We start from the raw sequence: 26,887 nt of genomic DNA on the forward strand, positions 1-26,887 counted from the left end.
TTACTTCATGAAAAGAGAGTGTGCTCATGTACATCATTTCAACATATCCGAATGTATGTGAGTGGTCAAGCTGGAACAGGAAAGAGTTTCGAAATTAAAGTAATTAAAAGTTATCTGCAAAAAACAACTGAGTCGCATTTGTCTTGTGTTGTCACTGCTACAACTGGGTTGGCAGCACATAACATTAAAGGAATTACTTTACATCGTTTACTAATGCTGCCAGTAGAGCATGAGAACAAATTGGAATAACACAAGCTATCTGGAGAAGCTTGTGGTGAAGTTTCAAGAGTCCTGAAGAAAATGAAACTTCTCATTATTGATGAGGTAAGCACGGTCTCAAACTTGATGCTTGCCTTTGTACATTTAAGAATGCAGCAAATTCTTAAAACAGAGGATGGCGTGTTATTTGGAGGAAAACGCGTCATAGTTTTTGGAGATCTACTGCAACTGACACCGGTAAAAGGACAACAGGTATTTAAAACACTTGCCCATGAAGATACCAGAAAGTCTCTTGGCAGTGTTGGTAATGTGAACATTTGGAGTAATTTTGAATACAAAGAACTGACACCAAATATGCGACAGGCAAATGATGCTGAATATGGAAGTATTCTTCAAGATATAAGAATTGGAATTCTTTCAAAAAAAGGGAAAGAAGCTTTGGAGAGTTGATTACTTTGCAATGTCTTTCCAAATGAAAATTCAGTTCCTGCAAAAGTGTACATGGAAATTGCTAAAAATAAGTCAGTGATTTGCTTAATGCCAGCTCTGCGTGAGTAAAAATGGAAGCCATCGATAAAATACTACATGAAGGAATCACTATTATTTTGACGGGTAAGTTGAGATCAAAACTGGATTGTTTAGAAAAAGAAAATATCTAAAACTGCTGGTTTGGAAAAGACACTGTATGCGTGTGTAAACTTGGGTAATTTTAAGGCGTAATTTGGATGTAGAGAAAGGTTTAATGGTGCAATGGGCAAAGTGGTGGATTTTGTGAATTATCAGAAAAAAGAAGGAATTGAATTTTTAAAAATTACATTTGATCAGATTGATGAAGTTAAAGTAATTGGTCGTTGTTCAGTTCGTTTCCATTTTCTCTGGCATATGCAGTGACTATTCATAAATTGCAAGGATTAAGTGTAGACAGTGCATTGGTGAACATTGGATCTACCGTATTTAAAGAGGGAATGGCATATGTTGCTTTGTCGCGAGTCAGAACATTATCTGGTTTGTTTTTGATTGATTTTGATGAGACAAAGGTTACTGCAGATGCAAACTGTGTAAAAGAGTATAATAGGTTAAGAAGGGTGTATGCTCCAAATTTAGGTCAATATCTTGTATTTGAAAAGCGTATGGTTGGTCGAAAAAGAAGGTTAGAGAATATCTGTTCTGAAGGTATCAAGAAAAGAAAAGAACATGATAATGTTGTGATTGCCGGTAAAAAGAAACTGGACCCTGTGGGAGAGATTGTTGGTTATCAGTTTGAAAATAGTTCTAGTGTCAATTGCTATGCTAATGAAGTGGTCAATGTTGTTTTTTATCTTGAAGGTTTGCAAGAACAAATCATGGAGAATCGGCAATAAAGATTTTGTTCTCTGTTGCATTCTGTTTATGAAAAATTGACAACAGATAGAAGTAAAATACAATCTGTTTCAGATGTTCGTAATCTTTTGGATGTGTGTTCTGGTTCTACACAATTTACACAAAATATCCAACAAGATGCTCAGGAATTTTTAATGTATATGCTTACCATTTTTGAAAATCAAGGTGTAGAAATAGAAAATATTTTTGGCCTTTCTTACAAATGGGAACATGATTGTGAAAATTGCATGTATACATGTAGCACCAATGTAGACACTGAGAGATTTCTGTATTTAACATTACCAGACTGAAAATCAGTGTCTTTCAATAAATTAATAAGGTGCAAATCAAAACATAGAGTGTAGCCAATGTAAATCAGAAATGTTATCCGCATTATTCTTAACAAAATATGGAAAATACATAATTTTAATGATGCAACGTTGTACAGCTGACGGAAAATTGGATACTTTAATAAAGCAATTTGTAGCAGCACAACTATCAATATCAGGAAGGACTTTTGTAGCAATTGCTATAATTTTTCGTGATGGTATATTTTTGAATTATGGACTTTTTGGTGGTCATTTATTCGGTGATTATTTTAATGCGGCAACATTTACAGTTCTTATAAGTTAAAGTTATAACATTTTGTAATCTGTAAGCATTTCAAATATGTATGATTTGTATTTTCTGGTATTTTACTGACAATAGTATGTTGGGTTTTTTTTAACAATCTTTCTGATTGTTTTTTTTTGGCCTGCTGTTGAGTGATGAGTACGATTGAAATCACTATTTCTAGTGAAATTCAATATATTTCTTTTCTTTCACAGATCCAAATTTTAAAATAAGCAATTTTTAAGAATTAAGATTTGAATGAAAATGTGCAAAACATGTGTACCATTGTTTATTCCTATTACTGTGAAGGCAAGTTTAACTAAGTCTCAATATGCAGAATGAGAAGTTCTGCAAGAAGCTACAAAGTGGAAACATATTTCTAAAAGCACTCTGTTTATACCTATGTAGATTTGAAATCTGACCATAATCAGATATCATGTGACCTGCAAAAAAAGAGATTTGAGGGGTTCATATTATTTCCTATTTTAGCTATTGAAGGACCACAATTATTTCAATCATTCTTCTTTGAACATCTTTGCAGACAAAACTCTGTGCTTACTTTTATCATTCGCAAAGAATTTTAAAAACGGAAATATGTCACTTTTTGTAACATAGTTATTGTGTAAGATACTGTTTCATATTTACAAAGAGAGCAAAAGGCACTCTGTGCACTTTTTATACTCCATGTATATACAACCTCATGATGCAGACCACTTTGCGTTGATAGGGTGTTCTATAAGTGTTGTTGTGAATGATTGCACTGAATACTCATAGAACAAGACACATGTCTAGATTTATCAGAAATCATAAATCTCGATATGATTGTGAATGGTGCACCATTCTAAAATTGGTGTAGGAAAGCACAACAAGGAGAATTGTTTTCATTTCTCCACATTTTTATATCTTCAATGCATGCTGAAATGTTCAGCATACATTGAAGGAGAAAAATGCATTTTCTCATTGTTTTTGTGCAGGAAGGTGTGTCTTCCTGCAGAAAAACAAACAGCACATGACACAGATATCCTTGCACTACGGTTCAAGGGTGCCTGTGTCACCACATGGCTGCAGTTTAAGCAGCCGTGCAGACAGAAGCATAGATTTGCAACATATTTATGTACATATGTTGCATCCCTGTGCTTCGGAAGTACTACAGCACACTGCAGTTAAAGAGGTTACTGTGCGATGCTGAAGCACTTCCTCATACTTCTGCACTTATACATTCACCATACGCTACTAATGCATTCATTCAGTCAATTACGTACTACACATACATTCATCTAAACTAACACTAACAAAGAAATTTAGCTCTTTTTTTAAACCAGGAAAGTTAGTTCTTACAAGAACTTTTTTTTTTCTTCTTTCTTCTTTTATAATTTTTTTGGGGTTTTCTGCAGAAAAAAAACAATAAAAAAAACAGGAGAAACCAAACAATGAACTTCAGGGAACAATAGAAAAAATAAAAAAAACTAGCAAATGTGACTTTCTTGGCGGCGGCAGATCAGATCGATCGACTCCTCACCATAGCACAAAGTCGCATTGCACTTAGTGTAGAGCACTTTTAAAAATTGAAATTGAGGACGGATGTCCAAGGTTTGGGCTGATGGATGCACTCTTGATGTGCTCGGCTGCGATGAGGTGGATGGCGCAGGAGCAGGAGTGTTTCTCATCCGTCCGCACTCTTCTCGTGCAAGATTGTTTGGATGAAGGGTCCTCATGTGCTTCATCATACTTGCCGTGCCGCAAGAGTATTTCTTGTTAGGATCCCCTCGCGACAGGACTCTTTTGCAAATCTTGCACGTGACCAATGTGGCATTGGTCTTATTCTGCCCCTCGGGAAAAGTAACAAATTTCCACACCACTGAAGAAAAACGTTCTTTGGGTGGTGCCTCCGGCAAAAATTCATCCTCAGAAGTATGAGGTGATGCAGGTTATGCCTGCTGCCCTGAAGCCATTTTTGGTTGAAGAAAGTTAGAGCTAAGTGTAAACTTAGTCTAAAAAATCTTCTTCTCTCCAAAGAGATGGTGCTCCAAAGAAGGTCAAAGAAGAATGATTGAAATGGGTGGGGTCTTTCAATAGTTAGAAGAGGAAGTGTAATGAACCAATCAAATCTCTTTTTTTGCAGGTCACATGGGATGCGCGCACCCTGTGCGTACGCAGCACGGACCCAGCGCGCATCTGCGAAATTGAACAAAAAAAGATTATAGGATTAGATGTAAAAATATATTAGTTTTAAGACTAGTTTAGAGTTTGTCTTCAATTAATATTCACATGAAATACATACATATGTTTTTTTAAATGTTAAATACTTCGCGGGATCCGCGAACCCTCCGCCTCATAGACGCAGATGACGCATCGCTGAAGCGTGTAAACGTCGCGTTACGTACATCGAACGTGTCACGTATAGGCTGGGAGTCGCGTACCAGTCGCATTTGAATCGCGCAGTAACCACATACCCGACGCATACCATGTGGATGCTATCACTTAGGGATCGAGAACGGTGCGCTTAGGGTGCGCGGATCCAAAAACATTGAAAAAAATATATAAAATAAAGTTTTGCACATATAGTTAAAAAAATATTTTTTAATTTTTAGAAGAATTAATTGAAAAAATAAGTTTAAAAAATGGTGATCAAAAAGTATTTAAAAAAAAGATAATTAATGAAATTGACACACTGAATTTGAAAAATATAGAAATCCAATCAAAATCATTAAACATGATATCTTCAGAGATAAGTTATAGATAGGAATTGGCATTTAAAAAACCTTTGAAATTCACTGAAAAAACCATAGGTTTCATGCACGTTATAGTTAGGAATTGGCATTTAAAAAACCTTTGAAATTCACTGAAGAAAACAAAGGTTTCAGGGGCGTTATAGTTAGGAATCAGCATTTAAAAAACCTTACAAATTCACTGAAAAAAACATAGGTTTCAGGGGCGTTATAGTTAGCTGGACATTTCCCTCTTACAAAACCCTAGAAATTCCCCTGTTATAGTTAGTTCAGCTAACTATAACTCGCGCCCCCGCAATGCACTGCTGATTACGTCACATATTACATCACTCATGACATGGTCAGTGACATCACTGATGACACCACTGATGACATCTCAAATGACATCACTGATGACATCACTGATGACGTCATCCATGTGATAAATTAGTGCATCTTCTCACACCCTAATATAACCTTTGATAAACCGACTCAAAATTTCAGAGGGGTAACAAATTCCCCTTGAATACTGGGGGTCCCTGGGGGCCAACTAGCCCACCAGGTACCTCCAGTATGCGCCAGTGAGCTGCGTTGCAGAGTCGTTTTCAGAGGCCACGCACCTTTTTACACCTCTCTGCAACGCAGCTCTGTGGCGCATTTTAAGTTGGGGAATTATTTGTAATCTTAGTTTTTTTATCCAGTTGACCACTTGATTAAATGTTGCATCCAAGGGGAGAGGGTGTGGTGTTACTTCCAGAGCTGCAGACTTTGCAACTGGGGAACCAGGTTGGAGTTTCTGCTTCAGCTCGACATTCTGTGATTCTGGTCAAATCACTTAATCTCCCCATGTCTACAACCAAAATGAATTTGTTCTTGTGTGATGTAACCAATGCTCATGTAAGGCACTCCAATACCTGACAAGTCTGCACTATATAAAACTGCAAAAACACAAAATAATAAGTGTTTTACACACTTCTGTCATTGGGCTACATCTGGGTGATTATGGGCTACATTTGGGCACTTTTGTCTCCGGTGGCCATCTTGGGAGATTTTTTTTTAATGAAGTTTCCTAATTTCCTCATGTACTGCAGTCTCCTCAGTAGGAAATTCTTTCAGTTTTTTACTTTGATTCCATCAAGAAGGTATTCAGATATGTCACACATTTGCCATAAATTTTGAACGTTAGCACTCTAGTTGCTCATTAGATCACTGTAGTAAAGCTACTGCTCGCCACGGAAGTCTGCTGCTAGTATTAGAAGTGCATGTTTCAGTCTGCATATCAGAATTTTTTAATGAAATAGAAGAGGATTTGAGAAGTCACTCAAAATGTGCCCTAATTTTTCTTTCTTCAGCACTAATCATAATTTCTATGGCAAAATTAACCCCCTCATTGTGTTCCTTTTTAAATTAAATGTTTTAAGTGTTACCAGTTCATTCCAATCAAGATGGCTTCAGGTGTGCCTACTTTTGTCATAAGTAAGACAGTAAGCGCTCTAGTTGTTCTTAAGAACACTCTGGGACATTCTGTCATTGGGCTATACTTGGGCTACATCTGGGTGATATTTGGGCTACATTTGGGCTCTTTTGTCTCTGGTGGCCATCTTGTGAGATTTATTTGTTATAAAGTTTCCTAATTTCCTCATTTACTGCAGTCTCCTCAGTAGAAAATACTTTCAGTTTTTTACTTTGATTCCATCAAGAAGGCATTCAGATGTGTCACACATTTTCCATAAATTCTGAATGTTAGCACTCTAGTTGCTCATTAGATCACTGTAGTAAAGCTACTGCTCACCAGACAAGTCTGCTGCTGGTATTCAAAGTGCATGTTTTAGTCTGCATGTCAGAATGTTTTTATGAAATAAAAGAGGATTTCAGAAGTCAAAATGTGCCCTAGTTTTTCTTTCTGCAGCACTAATCATAATTTATATGGCAAAATGAACCCCCTCATTTTTTTCCTTTGTAAATTAAATGTTTTAAGTGTTACCACTTTATTCCAATCAAGATGGCTTCAGGTGTGCCATACTTTTGTCATAAGTAAGACTGTTAGCGCTCTAGTTGTTCTTTAGAGCACTCTGGGAAGCTGCAGTAGAACACAAAGAAATCAACTGACAGTCTCTGCCCTTGCTGGATGTACATGTTTTACTGAGAATGTCAGACTTCATTCTTACATGACTGAGAAAGATAATGTGAATTTACAGAAAATATGCTCTCAGTTTAGCTTATAGATCACCTTCCAAACCTCTGTGGGAAAAGTATGAGAAAATAGTTTTCTCTCAAACATGGTTCGTGATATCACAGCAGAAGGCTTTTTCACATGGTAAAATCACCTTAGAACACACCACAATTCCTAAAATGAGTATGGTACCATCAACAGATGATTTATAATGTAACTAAAGTCTTAAAACCTTCTATTAACTGCAATGGTTTTTAATGAGGTGCTATCATGTATATTGCTCCCAAGATGGCTGCCAACACTTCTTGGATGAAGTACTGACAGCCAATCAGATCTCACGATGAGATGTTTGGTTAGGCTCCGCCCAGATATGTATGTGATTTTACTTTTGATTTTCTCTGGAACTACTGAACAGATTGACACCATATATGCAAAAGGCACATGCCTGACCTGAGGACTACCTCTTTGCCAAATTTCAAGTAATTCTCTTCAGCCGTTCGGGCTGTACCTTCGACTAAAGGTCCCTATGGAAAATTGCATGGGGAAAACGCGTTTTGGGACCCCCCTTTTTTCTCAGCCCCCGCTTGACGAATCCCCCCGAGACTTTTAGGGTAGGAGCGGAGCGGAGCGCCCCACCTATTTTGAAAATTTCGCAAGGATTCGTCAACCGGCGCCAAAGTTATTCCAAATAGGATGTTGCGGATTTCCTATGGAAACACGGTCCTAACTATAACCCAAGCACTTATCAATCAGGCCACGCCCCTCCCTGCACCACAGTGGTGCAGGGAGGGGCGGGGCCTGATGTGACCCTGTGGTGCATTTTAAGTTAGGGGATTAAGTCCCCTTGAATCCTGAGGGTCCCTGGGGGCCAACTAGCCCAACAGGTACCTCCAGTATGCGCCAGGGAGCTGCTTTGCAGAAAGGTGTTCAGAAGCCACGTCCCTTTTTACACCTCTCTGCAACGCAGCTCTGTGGTGCTTACTGGAGGTACATGGTGCACAAAAGAACATTTCTGTCACTTAGTGGAACTGTTGATGACTTCTCACAAACAGCACCTTTAAAACACAGCAGACAACTTTCTCAGCATATTCCACACTGAGATCGCCTGTACGTGTATGTATCTATCTAGGGATCTTAGGGCACCTTGGACCTGACAACAACTTTAACTTCATTGCATAAAGTGCATCATCCAACCATGGACTCTAACCACTTCCCATAACCTCACACATCCAAATCACTTTACTGCAATTTAAGCGAGGGCATTTGTAATGCGGAACCCTGTTGATACTCACACCACTGTTTTAAATCGTCTTCGCCTCAATCCTCCAGTACTGGCATCCTCAACAGAACATGGATTTGGGCAATATGGGCAAAAATTTGCTTTAGGGATCTCAAAATATGGATCTTAGTAGAAACCCCCTATTATCCTCACTTCATCGGACAGAAAACTATCTGACACGCTACCAGAATTACTATTCTAGCATTTTGGGCCCTTTTTGTCATCTCTTGGTCCTCCAATGGACCTTGCTTTGTGCCGAGAGGGGTGTGATATAGGGGGCTCAATCAGCCATCCAATGAGGGCCAGGAATTGGATAACTGCTCTTCAAACTGATAATTAAATTCATATATACGACTCTCAAGACTACAATATACAAATAAAGGATTAGGTCTAGTGACCAAATCTCCTGAAGAAATTTAGATGGGCCAATATCATACAAACCAGTACTTCAGGTAATGTTATACAGAACAACAACATTAGTACTCGATATCCAGAGATTTCTCTAATGTGATCCCTTCCAGTTATCAATAAATCAATTGGAACGCACAATCAAATGAAAATAAACCATAGTAAGACAGAGGCAGTCTGATTTAGTTAACTTTTATCAAGATTTAAGAAGGCATTAGTACTTATGCATGATTCAAAATGCACAATAGCTTAATTAAGTCAAATTTGGCATAAAGTGACCAAAGCTCTGGAAAGTTCAGGAGGGGGCATGAGCTATGCAAGCTCAAAGGAGTCTCCCACGAGGGAAAGAGACCACCAAGGTGCGCACAGCGTGTGCGTCAGTCCGGAGTCCACAAAGGCACATCTGGATCCAAAGAATGGATCAGCAAAGAAAAATCCGCAGGAATGAAAGCTCTCCTGAGAAAGGTGGATGAGAGTTCTTCTGTTTACGTCAAACCCGTGTCGAATATAATCCACAAGTTCTAGGGCGACGCCTCCTTGGTCACCTCACTTGGTCAGACCGCTCAGTCCATTGGTCAGTTTGTATAGGGTGACTTGTCATTGTAAATAGCATGTGTAACTGTGATGTATTACTGCATTTTCAAAGTACCAATGTGCAAAATTATTTCAAATTCCTAATAGCTAATATTGTATCAGGTGATTTACATTAGTACATATATGAAGATCATTCTCTGAAAGTTTCAAAGCCTCAGCTTTTAATACATAGGTGCAGCACCATTTTCTCTTTTATCTCTCGGTGCCCGTTCTCACATAAGCAAAGATGGAGTTTTAGAATGAAACTCGCCATTAGCACATAATATGTATTTTCACTAATTCTTCACATAGATTAATTCTTTAATAAGAATGGTTAATAAAATCTTCATAACACGTGAGTAATCACTTTTCGATAATGCATCAAAAGAATATACCATTGCAACTTAGTGAAATTGAACCTATGTTATTTTATTTATTATTTGTGTCTAGTCTGCACTCTTCTGCAGGCTTTTATGATGCAGCACCTGATATTTCTTGACATTTTCTCTAACATATAATCTGTGCACGTCTATCATGGTTTCTTCAAAAGGTGTCAAAGTCGGTTTATTTGTCGTTTGCGCGTTTAGCAGTTTTCCCACTGTATCACTACAGCGCAGGCGCCCTAGCGCCATGACGCAAGGGTGCCCGCATTGGAGCTATGCAGCCAAAAGTGCGCCAGTGCAAGGAGAGGACAGCAATGCGTTGCATTATGTAAAATATGGTGCATTCCTGTACTTTCCCTTTCACTCAGCGCAGCAAGGTGGCTCGCGGCGCTGCGTGAAAGTATTATAAATCTGGACCTGAGTCTCTTTTAGATTTCCCTTGTTGCTGCATCTGTTTTAAAAGCTTCGAGCCTCCATGGCAAATCATTTTTGACGCTTTATTGAACGGGCTATAGTTTACTTCTATATTGTACCTTTATATTTTAATAAAGCTTCATAGTTTACTCTAATTTACTGCTCTCAAATTCTCTTTTTGAGTCAGTCTTTTCTTTATGAATTTTGTTCTTATATGTTATTTTGAACATTATTCATAGAACCACCATTCCCAACTATGCAAACTGGGGGCCACCAGATACAGATTATCTAAGCGCCATCACAGTCACAACTCCGTGGCTGATGGTGTAAACTCTTCCAAACAGTTATGGTTGTCTCTAACTAAGGATACAAATATGGAATATACGCAATGGGCTCAAAGGCGTCAAATCCAGAGGCTGCACAGAGGTGGGTGGAACGATCTGAGTTGAATAGGAAGTCACATCTATTGGAATAGTGTGAGGATTTTAGTACTTAACGTGGTTTACTCACTAAATTGAACTATCAAGTGTCTAAAGGTGTGATATTTGATATAGTACGACTTGAATTTGGAACTTGAATTCATAAAGTGCATAAAACCAATAGGCATCGAGCCGCTGTCGCCAAGTAAGGAACCAGAGGGAGGGGACAATCCTAGTAAAGAGGATGCATAAAAACATCAGAAGGTCGCCCAAGACAATGAAATTATACAGATAACTGAGTTTTCGCCTGAAAATGAAAAATAGAGTATAATTCCAGCCTCCTAATATTTCCACAACTTGGTGGCTACGACCGTAAAAGCTCGTTCTCCCTCTCGCTTTCCAGAGCCTAGGAACTATCACCTTTCTCGGTCCTGCTGATCTCGGAGGTCTAGTAGGACCATACCAGGTGAAGGTGCTCCTAAGATAACATGAGTCCTGTTGATGGCGAGCCTTACGTACAAGGCACAGGGTTTTAAAAGCCGCCTGAGAGTCCTACAGCCCTCCCTGACTGAGGTTTTTTCAGGCAGATCCAAGACCAACCGAATATCATCTGCATTTTGGATGACCAGAAGCTTATTCAACGAATACTGATTGGCATTCAATAAAGTTCATTACAGTAATCAAGGTGAGATGTAATAAGAGCAATGGATACTGACACCCTTAGCTCCCCAGGAAGAAAGGGAAACATTTTCTTCCAGGTCTTAATGATCCAAAAACAAGAACACAAACTCACAGTTCTATTGACCTGGGTATCAAATGCCAAAGTATTGCCAAAGATCACCCCAGATTCTTTGTCGTGGCCACCGCAACAGGTAGAGTGCCGCAGGTTTTCAGCCACCAACAGTCGGTCCAAATCAAATTTTCCACGCCAGAAACCACAATCTCAGCCTTCTCCCAGTTTTTGTTTAGCCAGTTCTCCCTCATCAAAATGCTGACTTCATCCATACAGGACCTAAACCTTCTGCCTTGCCTTCCCAATCATCAGAGATGAACACGATGATTTGGGTGTCATCTGCATAGGACAACACGTGGGAATCGAAGGAGTACACGAGTTTTGCATGAGGGGAGACACACAGGTTAAATAGAGTAGAGGGAAGAACCCTGCGGGACTCCATAGGGAATTTGGAAAGGTTTAGCTCTAAAGTCTGTGGAGCTGACTGTGAGAGTTCTGTTCACTAAAATGACTCCAGCTGGCTTAAGGCCTCAGCCCAGCATGAAACCAGTCTTGATGGTGTCAAAGGCTGCGGACAGATCAAGCATAGCTAAACTACCACTGCTGACAAAATGAGAAAGGGGTGTTATTTCTGAACAAAATAGAAGTTTCTTCTCACACAAAACATGAAAGCCGCTGTGGCCTGCAAGGTTCCAAAGTGATTTCTGCAGCAAGCACTTGAGCCAATGAGCTATATTCTACCTTAAGTCTCAACGTCTAGCAGAAATGAAGTGATCCATGGGCTGAATGGACCTGACAGTATGAGTGCTGAAGTGAGAGCAATGACAACAGACTTGCATGATCTGTAAACTAGCACATCATTTTTTTAAGCATTGAAGTGGCAGAAACAAATGTCTGTTACTTTTGTATACATGTTGAGGCAACTTTCAGCATGAACCAAAACACATGAATAATTTAAATCCAAAATCCAGCATATTTATAAATAGAAATTACTGCCTTGAAATAGCTAAATCAGTTCTGAACATGTTTTACAGCAGCTCTTCCTCTAAGGAAGTGAATTTTAGAAATGATCAAAGACACACATCTACAGGCCTGCTCCTCCACTGTTTAACTCAGCTCTATGGTTGAGGACATGTGGTTACAAATCAAAGGAAAGACCTTCTCTGTGAAGGTATCTGTGTAGGTGAAGAGGTGCTCCTGGGTCTTAGCATTGAAGAAGGACACCAGCCCTCCCTCGAAGTCCAGGTAAACTCCAATGTGACTTACTAATGGTAGCATTCCCGAAAGGACAACAGGCATGGAGTGAATCTTAGTAAAATATTCAAAGCGTGACAAGACCCAGAAGCCAATTTCTGGCTCAACTGTTGGTGCATAGGCATTCCTAGTAACAGACTGCCTGGCCACCCCCACATACCACAATAAAACAGAAAATGCATTAAGTCTGAATTTGGGCACCATCACCTCCCAGTAATGCTTCCCAGAGGTGAAGCCTACAGTTCCAAAAACACAAGAAGGGTGCCGAAATCTCTCTGCACTATTGGAAAACTTTTGTTCAACACGAAGCCTTGTGACTCGCTTTCCATCTGCAGAGATGTTGAGTGCAGGATGAGCTGTGTTCGGATCCAGGATGATGGTTTCTGAGGAGAAAAAGACAAGGTCACTCTGATGAGATGTCAGGAGGACCTCCTTTCTTATCAGTCTTCACACCACTGAGCCCAGCAGCTTCCTTCTGTCATCCATCCTTCCATCTGTCTATCATCCCCCATTGTTCATCTGTGCATCCTCCTGTCTGTCCAGCTCTCATGTACGTCTGTCATCTATCCTTCCATCTCTCCATCATCCACCATTGTTCATCTGTACATCCTTCTGTCTGTCCATCTCTGAGGTCCGTCTGTCATCTATCCTTCCATCATCCCCCATTGTCCATCTGCACATCCTCCTGTCTATCCATCTCTCAGGTCCGTCTGTCATCCATCCTCCCATCTCCCCATCATCTCCCATTGTCCATCTGCGCATGGTCCTGTCTGTCCAGCTCTCTGCTCCTTCTTATCCCTCTCAACCCTTCTGACCCCAGGAGCTTTCTTCTCTCGTCCATCCTCTGATCTCTCCATCATCCACCATCTCCTGTCTCCAGCTCTCAGGCCTCTCTTTCTGATCTATCTCCACCCTTCTAAGCCCATCGACTTCCTTCTGTCAACCCTTTTACCTTGTATACACCACCCGTCGTCCATCTGTGCATCCTCCTGTCTGTCCACCTCTCTTCATTTGTTGAGACAGTATAAATAAACCCAAATATTAGAAACCTCTGAATTGAAAAATACTACCTTTACGATGACAAGAAAACCTGGAAATTCCTTCAGACATTCTATAAGGAAGATTATCTCCAGTTCACTCTGATCATGTTTGCTATATTTTTGTTTAGAAAGAAATTCTCTCCCCAATGTTATCACATGACCTCTAGGTGGGTCAGACCTGAGGTAGCTCATTATTATCTACACTGTAAAAGATCGAGAGGATGAGAAAAGACTGAAACAGGAATGTCACTATGTCTATATTCAGCAGAAACACACCCTTGTAAATCCATGACTGAAAGGTATCTCTTAGTTCCTGTAGGAGTAACAAATCAAGTCAAATACTCATTGTGGTCCACACAAGACCTCCTGAACCAAAGGGCAGGGCTTTATCCAAGACAGGCTACCAATTACAACCATTCAATGCAGAGACCGGGTTTCTATTACATCCATCCAACAATAAGGGACAGGGCTTCATGCAGACACCGGCTTCCCATTACATCCATCCAACAATAAGGTACAAGACTAAATGCAGACACTGTCTTCCTATGACATCCATGCAACAATAGGGTACAGAACTACATGCAGACACTATCTTCCTATGACATCCATGCAATAATAGGGTACAGGACTACATGCAGACACTAGCTTCCTATTACATCCATCCAACAATAAGGGACAGGACTGCATGCAGACCCCGGCTTCTGATTGCATCTATCCAACAATAAGGTACAGGACTCCATGCGTTGAAGGTGTGCTGCACAAAAGAAGCGATGTATTGATTACGAGAGGCTGGGGTGCCAGGTCCTGTAGAGGTGACGAGGATCCTGTCAACAAGGGCTTGCGATGCTGAGTCAGGTGTCGAGGATGCATTGCGCAGTCGAGGCAATGTGTCGGTTTTGAGGAGCTACGAGGCTGTGATACAGAGTCTGTCATCGCCATTGAGGCTGACATCGACAAGAGATGTGAGGGCCTGTGTCAAGGAAGCACTGAGCAGTGGCAGTACCGATGTGAAGACAGGCTTCCAAGTGATGTGGGTCTTAGAAATGGTTCCTATCCACGTGGCAACAGTGATACATGATATTGCTTTTTTCGAACATGATGAATACCCGAAGGCCTCTTGATGCTATCCAACAGCACAAGTTAGGAACTTTAGTGAGAAAGTGAAAAGCCATGTCTTTAGTTTATTTCTAAAGGTCTCTAGATTGGACGGACCTCACAAAAATTGAGGCATCTGGTTCCCGAACTGGGAAGTAGAGTAGACAGAAACTGTGCCGCCCAGGAGGCTCTGTAGACTCTTGGCACCACCACCTTTCAGGAGCCAGACAACCGTAAATGTCTATTTGGTGCACACCCACAAAATGTTCTCTTGAGGTTCTCAGAGCCCTTTCAGTTAAGAGTTAAGAGCTTTGTGAGCTACACATAAGGCTTTGAAATCAACACTGTTTTTAATTAGAAGCTAGTGTAGTTCTTCCTAACTATGCCTTTGAACTTGGGGGATAAGCTTCCAGAAGTTTCCCTGTGAGGTCCCCAGGCATCATGCCTTCACCTTCCTGGCTCTTGACTATCTACAGGGGGTATTCATTCTTTTGTGTGGAGGCAGCACATAGTCTATTGAAGTGTAAATAGGGCTGGGTGGTGAACTCCACTCCGTTCGCAGAATTTGCAGAGTTTTATACACTCCACGCTCCACGGAGCTTGAGGAGTGTAGAAAACTCACTGCTCGTGCTCACCAACGGTAAGTTCAAGAGCGAGAGCTGCCACTGGGGTAGAGCTTCTACTCGAGCTGCAGGAAGATCAGTGCGAATGGCAGTTCACACTGCACTCCGCTACTTGCGGAACTCAGTGGAGTTCTTTTAGTCACTTCGCGGAGTTCCGTGCAGCAAAACTCCGCGAACTACGCCCAGGCCTGATTAGCATGGCTATTGAACCATATCCTAGAAAAAGCCCTGTCATGATATAAGACAGAGTAACCTAATCCCCCCTTGTCCTCCTGAAGCTAAATGATAATATATCAAAGATCTCTGGGATTAGTAGCGAACCCCATACCTTAGCATACACAGATGGACGTTCTTCATCTCAGATGACGTAGTGATCCTGTCTCTGAACTCTCGCTCCATGAGTGTTTTCTTACTCTGTTATATGACAATATATATGTGCTCATAAACAGTAGCTGCGCTCTCATGCTATGTCATGGTGCTGGTGCCTGACCAGAGAGAATAACAAGGGGAATTGTTGTTTGATCTTGTCTAGGATGTTCTAAATATCAGGAAAAGAACAAAACATGAAGACATAACAGGTTCCATGTGAAAGTAGAGTGTGGCACAAAGCAAGTGTGTTTACACAGTAACATGTGCAAGTGAAAATGCGGCCTACAACATGCACATTTAGGCTAACATAGGGAAAACTACAATGGGCCACGCGGGAAACACATGACACCTCCTTCCCAACCAGGCCTTTTATTCTGACTCCTGGGAGCATTCACACTACCAGGCAGGAGCTCAGATTCCTGTCTGGGGTATGGCAGCTGCAGACTGCCAGTCAGAGCACAAGAAAGGTAGCGGCAAATAGGTGGGCAACTTCTAAAGCAGCAACCTGGGTGCATGCCACATAAGTCCTGACAGTAAAATCATGTCAGGTGTGAGGAGGCATGTTATTTGATACCACACATGACCCTATTTGACTGCCCTGTAATGGAGCTGGCGACCTCCAGTGTGCCCGGACACCAGGTCATGTTATCCTATGTACTGCTGATCACTTTTTTTAATGGAAAGGACTACAATAGGGACATATAAACTTGCATTTATATGTCCATGCCTTTACTATACTACACCCTGCTGCCTGGGCTTTTGAGACCTACCTTAGGTGACTGACATATATTAAAGACAGTGTTTTGACCTTGACACTCATGGTGGGAGCAAATTCAAGTTGGAGCAATTTGCACTGTTCCTGCAGTCTGCAATGACAGGCCCTTGTACATCTGTTAACCTGGGTCACTCAGGGTGGCACATATAGTGGTTCAGGCCCTGGTGACCCCTTCAGCACCCATGCCCTGGGTACCCTTGTTACCCGTGGTAAAACATTTCTAGGGACTTATTAGGGGATTAAAGTCCTTGCCTACTGGGAGTACCAAGTAGCTACTTTATGTTTAGGGAGAGAGCGCTGGCACTGGGGCCTGGGCAGCAGGTTCCAGTGCACTCTCAGAGTCATAACCATCAGCATTGGGGCAAAAAGTGTGGGGGTGAAGTCACAAAAGGGAACTTTCCTACATAACCCCCACCAGACGAAAGGTGATGAGCAACTAACCTATTCCCTGGTAATTCATATTTTCTAAATAGAAAAACCTGGAAAGGCCATTTGCATTGGCATGGTCAGTCCCAGGGCTGTGTTCCACTGTAAAGCCCATACGGTGTTGGAAGATGGGCCACCTCAACAATTTTGGATTCTCTTGTCTCATCTGCATCAGCCATCTAAGAGGCATATGGATAGTTTGAACGTTGAAGTAAGTCCCAAACAGGTAGGGTCTCAGCTTCTTCAGGGATGAGACAACAACAAAGGCTTCCCTCTCAATGGCATTGTGACCACACTGCCCCAATCCCACGTGCAGAAGTGTCTGTTTGGTCAATGAACTCCTTTCCATGGTCAGGTGCCTTCAGGACAGGCCCACATAGCCTTTTTCAGGGTGTCAAAGGCCTATTAAAAACACAGAAATCAGGCAAAAACTCCATTCCTCCACGTAGCGGAGTCAGCTACTAAACTGCACCACAAATGCATATAACCAATTCACAAAAGTGAACTTTGAAAATGAAAAATATCAGGCAATGAGAGAGGTGATGTTTTTGGGGTCCCTCCTAACCTAGGGGGAGGACCAAACAGATGCCTTGAACACAAAGAGCATATCATGCTGAATGATTCAGTGGTGGTCCCATCCTCTTAGGACCACCCCAAGCACAGTTATGGGCAAAAATACAATCCCAACCAAAGGCCCTGCAAAGCATTATGGGACGAGATTAGCAGTGAGTTGTGAATATTATAGTATCCAATATCAAAACATTCCTCAAGGGGCAGCAGCTCTCAGGCTGAGCTGAGAGCTAATACTATAAATTCTACAAAGAGCTGCAGTTCAAGTAGTCATTGATAGGTGTCCCTCAAGTCAAATGCTTTTGCATTCGACTCATGAGGGACACCTAGTAACGACTAGGGCAACTGCAGCTTCATTAAAGGGTTTCAATGCTTTTGCATTCGACTCATGATGGACACCTAGTAACGACTAGGGGAACTGCAGCTTCTGAAAGGGTTTCAATGCTTTTGCATTTGACTTGTGAGGGACACCTAGTAACGACTAGTTGAACTGCAGCTCTTTGTAGAATTATTTTGATATTGGATACTTAAATATTCACTGCCCACTGCTAATCTCGTCCCATAATGCTTTGCAGGGCCTTTGGTTGGGATTGTATGTTTGCCCATAACTGTGCTTGGGATGGTCCTAAGAGGGTGGCACCACCACCGAATCGTTCAGCAAGATGTGCTCTTTGTTTACAAAGCATCTGCTTGGTTCTCTCCCTAGGTTAGGGAGGATCCCAAAATCATCACCTCTCTCACTGCTTGCTACATTTTCATTTTCGTAAAATGACTATGTGCATTATAGTATTTAAAGACAGAGATACTTGTTATTTTACCAAAAGTGTATGAGGTCTCTGTTTTATTAATTGGGAGTCAGATGGAGTGAAGTTGCGGAATTCACTTTTTGTTTAACGTTGTGGAATACACTTTTTGTTAACTCTGAGGAATTCTGCATAGTAGTACTCTGCCAACTATGCCCACCCTTAATCCTAATGCTCTTCTTAAGCTGCTTTTTGGAGGCAGGTTGAGTGAATGGTGCTATACCCCTCCCCAAACTTCCTGTGGTACCCAGTCAAGCCAAAGAAAGCCCAGACTTGGGACTTTGTCTTGAGAACCTCTCTCTCCAGAATGGTATGAATCTTGATTGGAGACGTTGCATTTGTCCTCTACCCACAAGGTAGCCTAGGAGGGGTTACTGAGATTATCAGTTTCCTGGGATGGGTTGTGCATCAGGTTAAGTCACTGGATTCAACCCCCTAAAATCCACACAAAACTTCATCTCTGGCTTTCCACCCTTTGGGTGATGTTTGGGGAACAGTGCTACTGGGCTAGTCTAGGGTCTGTCAGAAGGTTCTATCATTCCCAGCTCTATCATCTTGCTTAGTTCAGTTTTGATGTAACTGTTGGCATGGTCAGACAGTCTCTATATCATATATGTGGCAGGGAGACAGTCACCAGTGTCCACATCATGTACACACCATGCTGTCTGACCAGGGGTCAAGGAGAAGAGCTCAGGAAACTAATTTATTACTTGCCTTCAGTCAGTCTTCTTTTGGTCAGTAAGGGAGTCTGACAAGAAAACACCCTCCACTGAGCCATCTTCCGGGTTGTTTGATAGTAAGTCACAGAGAGGCTCAATTTCCTACTCCTGACCACCATTAGTGACCATCAGCATGGTAATGTCAGCCCTGTCTTGGGGTGCCTTAGTTTACCAAGTAGGAAACTTCTCCTTTCTTCTACAAAATAGAGTAGCACCTAGGCTACTTGTCCTAGAGGGCCCTGGGAGCCACAGGGTCCAGCATCCACACCAACTGACCTGCTTCATACTCAAACAGTGCTGATGGTTGGTCATACCTGAGCTTGAGAAGCTCCTGAGTGACCTTCAGATGTTTGCGTGCCCTCTTCATGTATTCAACCATAAGTGAACGCAGGTCAAGTATATAGTCCACAATTTCTTACAAGGGCTCTTTTGATACTCCTCCCAGCCTTCCTTAACTAGACACAATGGACCTCTTACAGGATGGACAAACAGAAGTTTGGCCATCCTGGCCAGCTGGAGGAAGATCCTTCTCCTACCTCGCTGCAAAGACCTTAAACTCCCTGCCTCTACATCTCGGGCAATCACCATTCAGGAAGGACTTCAGTACCTGGCTCTTTGACTGAACCACAGATCTCCCCACCCCCTTCCCCCTCTCGCTCCACAGAGCCTTGAGACCCTAATGGGCTCTATAAGAAACCTGATTGATTGATTGCGTGATGATTGATTGATTGATTGATTGATTGATTGATTGATGGATTGAATGAAGTTCAAAGGGGCTAAAGCGAGCTGCCTTCTGTGGCACCTCTTTGTAGCCAAATAAGAGACAGGGTAACAGGACATCCCATCTCCTTCTGAGAATTTCAAGGAGTCCCATTATCATGCCCTTTAATGTTTTGTTGAACCTTCCAACTAAACCATTGGCTTGGGGGCGATAGGATGTGTTGAACTTATACCTCACACTACATTCATTCCATATAGCCTTTGGGTATGCAGACATGAAGTTTGGCCATCTATCTGAAACTACCTCTTTAGGAAACCCCATTGTGGTAAAAATATCAAGTAAGGCATTTGATGTTGCAGAGTCAGTAGAAGTCTTGAGGGGAATAGTCTCTGGGTACTAGAATTAATCTGTTCCCAGATGCAGTTGGAGAGTCAAGGGGGCCAGCAATGTCAAACCGTACCCTCTCAAAGGGAGCCCCAACCACTAGAAATGGTAATAAGGGAGCCTTTGGTTGTCCCCCTGTCTTGTATTTGGCTTGACAGGTGACAAAACTCCTTCACTTTTTCAGACATCTGGGGCCAATACATATTGGCAACAAACCAGTCGCAGGTTTTTCTTTGCCCCAGATGTCCATCTACAGGGATGTTATGAGCTAAGGTCAGAATAAAGTCTCTGTACTCTTGGGGGACTAACATTCTCCTGGCTGCCCCTGGTTTGGGGTCCCTGGCGGCAGTGTAGATAAACTCATCTTCACAGTACATCCTGTGGGTGCAACTGACATCTACTTCTCCTTGCCTTGCAGCTTGCTGCCTAGGGCCTTCAAGAGCAGGGCTCAACTTTTGCCCTTAGCATAGGTCCTCTCTGAAGGGTCCCCCTGCACTAAGAAGCTCTGCCAGGTTAGGCCAGGCTCCTTCAGCTTCAGTTCCCTTCTCAGTCACCAGGGCATCTACCTCAGGTGAACTCTCCACCTGGTCCTGTGGCCTCTTTGAAGCCGCCCTAGCAGACTTCTTGCCATTTCTCTTTCTCTGGGTCCCTAGGGTCACTGTTGCAGGACCTAAGTTCCCATGACTTCCCTGACGTGCTGCCCATGCTCAGGGAGACTCAGCCTTTCTGCATGCACCTTCCTTTCGAATTCTGTCCATGCAGAAGTCTCAAGAACATTTCCCAACAGACACTCCACTGGTATGGCAGGGGACACAACTACCTTTTTTGAAGCAGTAATCCCTCTCCACTCTATGCTTACCAAGGTAATTGAATGGAGCTAAGTCTCTTTGTCAGCACTGGTCACCTGGTGACAAACACCAGGTATCATGTGGTCCGGGGAAACCAGTTTGGATTCCAATATATTGACACTGGCACCTGTATCCTTCGGATCTTCTACTTCAGTCCCATTGACCTTTGGCCTTTTCTATACTTCTTCAGGCTTGAAGGTAAGACAGCCAGGGCTTCAACCCCCCATGAAAACTAAAGTAGCTTCAGTACATCCTCTGGACTCTCCAGAGTACACTTCCATCCCCACACCTATGCTAGCAAATCCTTTGGATTGTCCACCACGGGGGGCTTTTTGGAGCATGCTGGATCTCCTCTCTTTTGCCCTGACTGGTGACAGTCAAATCATGTTCCAGATGCCTTTGTAGGATCCAAATTCTTACCTTGGTAATCCCTACTGATGGAGCAAGGACTCGTAGAAAAGAGACTTGCTCATAAGCAGTCCGCTCATTTAACTCACTAACATGTTATTAATTACGTTTTGTGTAAAACTAATGCGCACCACATGAACACGTGGGTTAGTGACTCTTACCTATGAGTTTGCTAACACTAATAACTCGAACGAAGGACTAAACAGATTTTAACGAGGAAATCTTTACCGCGCATGCATCAACTGCATCTAGGCAACGTGACGAAATAATGCTTGGAGGGAAATTCTTGCGCATGAGCAGAAGGCACAAAATGAAGTCTTAAAGACTCGCTTGCAAGCCACCTGCTTAGCTGAAGCAAAAATAAGCTATTTTACTAATGCTAATGCGGGTAAGGTATTAATAAATAAAGTGAAATAGAGTAGAGATGGGTGGTATACAGTGAAACCATTTATTTTTTAAAGTAACATTTGTTTTTCTGACTTTATCACTAGTGCGCATTTGGGCCTCTTGTGTATAACTGAAATAAGCTGAGCCATGTGATGACTGCGCATGACTACTGAGAGTGAAACCGGAAGGATGACACAGAGTTTGAATAACAGTCAAGGTCGTAAAGTGTCTCAGCCTGAGAAAGGACGGTGAGAAGTTCAACTGAATGGACCTACATGTTAGATTTTTACCGAATGTTGCAGATGAAATGTGCATGCGGGCGGGAAAATTAAGCATGAATAACAATTAAGGGGATGGGTTTGTGAACAATGGTCTAATGGAGTAAAGTGACATGTAAGCATGGTGTGATGATCTTACCCTTGTTTCTGACCAATTAGATTTCAAATTATTACGATATTGAAACTTTAGTAGGTGGTACATGAAGAACAAAAGGTATAATTGAGATAGCTTTAGTTAGTTAGTGAGCACAAGAGATGAAGATATGCTGAGCACGAGATGCTGTTTGTGAGCGGGAGATGCTGATGCTGGGAGAGACGCTGTGAGATGCTGATGAAGAAGCCGAATGCAGAACCTTCTATCCTAATTTAATTGGGTTAGATAAGAAGATTACGGAAGAATCTCGAGGAGGAAGAGAGTGTCAGAGAGGGGTGCCACGCAACCGTCGGTATTAGAGAGGTCATCGATCCTGTCCAAAGTCTGGTCCTGAAGTCTTTGTCACCTGATCTTTCCCGGGGGACCCTTACCAGCCCTTTGGCCAGGGGGTTGGTCTTCACACCATTCTTGGTAATTATATTTTCACGTTATTTGCAGATGTTATTTTCTCTCTGTCCTCTCCCTTTCTGAGCATTTATCATTGTGTGAGTCCAAAGTATGAGTCTGATGATTAATTAATTGAAATATTGTCTCCTAAGAATGATGATGACTGCACTGTTTATTTGAGATGGTTCACATGAATTTACTTTAGATAAAGGTTTTAAAATTTCCGAAGTCAGTGGTTATTTAGTTTAAATGAATAAGATAGAGTCAGTGTTAATTTTCACCATCATCTAGTTCAACTAATGGTCCATCGACCTGAGGAAATAACTTTTTGATCAGTGAAAGGTTAGTTAGGAATAAGGAATAGCTAATTATGAATTGTAAAAATCATAAACTTTGACTCCAGCGGTTTACTCAATTGTAAGTGTGCTTATGGGCCCAGGTGAGTATATGGTATTGGAGTATCTTTTGTTGGTACGCCTTCCCTAGCACTCTGGGAGAATACAACTTAGAATCCACCAAATGTTGAAGTAATATTCCCTTGTGGTTTAGCAGCACCATGATCTTGATGAGGAATTTCTTTGTAAAATCAGCTCCAAGGGTGGTGCTCGTTTAAATAACAAGACTGGGCCAATGTTTGTAATTCATGTTTTTTGTACAACTGTCATGTTTTCATATGTGAACCCTAGTGTGTTTAGTGTCGGGAAGGCTTTACCCTTGTTCTGACTAAAAAAAATACATGAGTTATATTCTTGACAAAAACTAAATGAACAAGTAAATATATGTTTCAGATCATATGATTTGTTGAGTGGTCCTAGTCTGTTAGAAAATGGTAACAGCAATTAAAAAGTGACGGTTAGTTTATTTTTGTTTTTGAATCTTGTTAGGCCCATTCTAGCTGTCTTGGGCCAAACCCCTATATTTATGGCAACTTTCTAAAATTGGCATTTTAAGAATTGAAATTTAAAATGCAACTTTACCATAAGTTGTGATTTTAAATGTGTCGTAACAGCCAGAGCTACCAACTTTGGAGTTCGGGAACCAGGTCTAGTCTCGGTTCAACATCCTGTGATTCTGGGAAAAACAATTAATATCCCTGTGCTTACCAAAAATGAATGTGTCCTTGTGTAACGTAACTGGTGCTCGTGTAAATCACTCGAATACTTTAGGGTTGGGTTTGCGCTATATAAAGCTTTTTTAAAAAGAGACACCAGACTTTGGGGTCTTATCTCTTCTCAATTAGAAATTACACTTGTAAAATGAAATAAGGCAATCCTAATGTCAACCTGTGGGAGAGAAATTCCATGCCATAGTGAAAATAAGTTTAAGTGTTTTTCACTACCAGAACTTCTAAAACTTCAAACTATCTGTCCAGCTTTTTAAATACACTGCACTCTGCCACTGGGGCTTTCAAGAACCTACACTATGGATGAATTATATGTAATAAAAAAGGAAGTGTTGGGCCTAACCAGGGGCTTATCCTGCAAGGTCCGCATGCCAGTTTAAACTGCACACACAGGCTCTGCAATGGCAGGCCTAAGACATGTTTGAAGGGCTGCTGCAGTGGGTAGTATAATCAGTGCTGCAGGCCAACTGGTAGCATTTATTGTACAAGCCCTGGGCACATGTAGTGCAGTTTACTAGGGACATATAGGTAAATTGAATATGCCAATTGTATATATGATAATGTAACCCTTGTTCTGACTCAAAAAAAGGCATGAGTTATATTCTTGAAAAAAACGAAATTAACAAGAAAGTAAATACTTCAGACCATATGATTTGTTCAATGGTCCTAGTCTCTTAGAAAATGTTAACAGCAATTAAAAAATGACGGTTAGTTTATTTTTGTTTTTGAAACTTTTAGAAAGTTGGCATTTTCTTTACTTTAGCCTTTGGTGCAGCACACAAGTGAAGAGGAAGAAAGAAGGAGAAACAAAGATGTTTTCCCTCATTATATCCCACCTGGGGAGGCGCAGGGTTTGCTGCATTGCCAGGTTTACCAGTAATGGTAAATCTGGAAATGCACTAAAATCCAGGGGTCGATGCATGGGAACACCCATGCTTCATCAATGCAAAGTCTTCCCAAGTCAGAGAAACACAACGCAGCGATTTCTGCTCCGTTGCATTACTCTAGATTTATCAAGCCAGGCAAGGCCACACAAAGTGGGCGATCTATTGAGATCTGTGCCAATGGTTTCTGTTGAGGGACAGTCGAACAATGTCTGTGAACACCTATAACCTATTCTATGAAGTATTGATTTACAGGCCCTGCTTTATCATTATTTCACACAATGAAATCCAGCAAAACACCTTACAGCGCTACGTTGCATGTAAAGAAGAGGGCAGGAATGAGCCGTATCTGTAAACATATGGCACATTTCTGATCTTTGCCTGCTCTGATGCACAAACTGCTGCCTAGCACCAAAACAGGCACCATTGGCACCATGGTGCAAGGGTGCCTGCGTTGCAGGTAGAATTGTTTTGGGCAGGAAGGGACACCTTCCTGCCCAAAAACAGTCCTCTGAGTCGTTTTCCTCTTTCTATATGTGCAGCAGAGGAAACAACGAGGAGAAAATATAAATATATTTGGCAACAGTGTTGGTAAATCTGGAAATGCTTCAGAAACCATTGGTGGATGTGTGGTAACACCCACGCTCCACCCATTAAATGCCTTCTCAGGGCAGTGTACCTCTGGGCCGCGACTTGCCCTCCGTTGTGTTACTCCAGAACCACCAAGCAATGCAGGGCCACACGAGGTGGGCGTGCGTGGCTTGTTGAACCTTATGTTAGCTTGCTTGATGCAAGGCCAAAGCAATCTATTAATATATGTGGCCCTTGGTTCCTAACTGCTCGGCAGCTTTCTGATGGAGCTGAAAAGCAGATATTCCAAATCTAGTAGAAGCGATTACACTACCGTTCATTCACAATCATGGCCACGTGCTAAGGGTGTGTCGGTAGGGACACAAGGTAAGAGCTAAGCACTTATCAGTGTGGTCAGTAGTGTGAGCAAAACTGTGATAAGCTATATAAGAAAAATGCAGAAACATTAATCAAAATATATCCTATGGCAAAACATGTGTAAATGTCTGCATAAATTGTTGAAAATGAATTTACCTTTGTACATCTGTGGTTGAAGTTTCCTCTTCTCTATAAAGAGAAACAAATGAAGATAAAATCACCAATCCTTGTTTTAAATAGAAATAGATGTCTGAACAATAAATGTGTACAAATGCAGACTATATCAGCAAATGTCTCAGAGTGTGTAGAGGAGAAATGATACAGTCTGTTCTCAGACGTTCCCTGGATCTCTTCACCAAACCAGCATGTTTAAGGATCAAAAGGTGCTTGTTCTAGAGTCTCAGGCCCTGATTTACAATTTGTTAATGCAACACAACGCACCAAGACATCTTGCTGCACTGCATGGAAGGGAGAGGGCAGGAAGGCACCATCTCTATCAAGATATGACACATTCCTGTTCTCTGCCGAAGCTTGTGCACAAACTGCTGCCTAGTGCCAACGCAAACACCCTTACACCATGGTGCACGGGTGCCTGGGTTACAGGCAGGATTGTTTTTGTGTAGAAATGTACACTTTCCTGCACAGAAACAATTGTCAGAGTTGTTTTCCTCTTTCTAAGTGCAGAATGCTGCCCACTTAGAAAGAGAAAACAACGAGTAGAAGTACAGACATTTCTTGTAGCTTCTCCCCTGGGAAGGCGTGGAATTCTGAGGCTTTCCCATGTCTACTATTATTGGTTAATATTTTATGCCCTCCCATGACAGATTCATGCAGACAGCAACTTGCGCTACCTAGTCTTACTTCAGATTTACCAAGCCACAGAGGTCCACACAGGGTGGCCTTGCGTGGCTTGGCAAATGTGATCTATGGCTGGCGCTGCCCTTGCATCACCTCGTGTGACGCAAGGACAACGTAATCCATTAATAAACCTGGCTCAGTCTATATTCAAAGAAAGCCTGTTGAGGTGAACTGGCTTCCTCTGTAAGTCTTTAGATGTCCTGTCTGATCAATAATGCGCTCCGTGTAGTGCATACAAAACTAGAAATATTGATTTAGAAGCAAGATACGCAAGTGTAGCTGCAAGGAATGTCTCAACTATCACGCAACAGATTGTCAATCAATCACTCTGGATGTATAAAGTGTGGCTAATCACCCAATAAGGTATCCAGGCGCTTGCAGGTTATTCGAACGGCCAGGTCTTGAGGGCCATTGAGAATTCCAGAGGTGAGGTGACGGTCCAGAGGTGTGTGGGTTGACTGTTCCAGGTCTTTGCTGTGATGTGGAAGAAGGAGCGTCCTCCACTTCTGCTCAGGTAGATGTGGGGAGTATGGGCAAGTGAAAGGGAGGCGGA

The 26,887-nt window shown here is 41.8% G+C and overlaps 1 protein-coding gene across 1 annotated transcript in view; it reads right to left on the bottom strand.

Moving 5' to 3' along the window:
* Nucleotides 1-8,954: 8,954 nt before the first annotated feature.
* The window catches only part of LOC146839177 (CD5 antigen-like), a 560,873-nt gene continuing 542,940 nt past the window's right edge, over nt 8,955-26,887 (bottom strand). The window contains exons 6-7 of the mRNA XM_085603204.1: nt 25,633-25,665; nt 8,955-12,917 (exon numbers count right to left, since the gene is read on the bottom strand). Coding sequence (XP_085459330.1) covers nt 12,388-12,917; nt 25,633-25,665 — 563 coding nt within the window. The 3' untranslated portion in view covers nt 8,955-12,387. The remainder of the gene's footprint in view (nt 12,918-25,632; nt 25,666-26,887) is intronic.

The sequence above is a fragment of the Triturus cristatus genome, chromosome 4_2, assembly GCF_964204655.1.
Source record: "Triturus cristatus chromosome 4_2, aTriCri1.1, whole genome shotgun sequence".
NCBI classification, from domain to species: domain Eukaryota; kingdom Metazoa; phylum Chordata; class Amphibia; order Caudata; family Salamandridae; genus Triturus; species Triturus cristatus.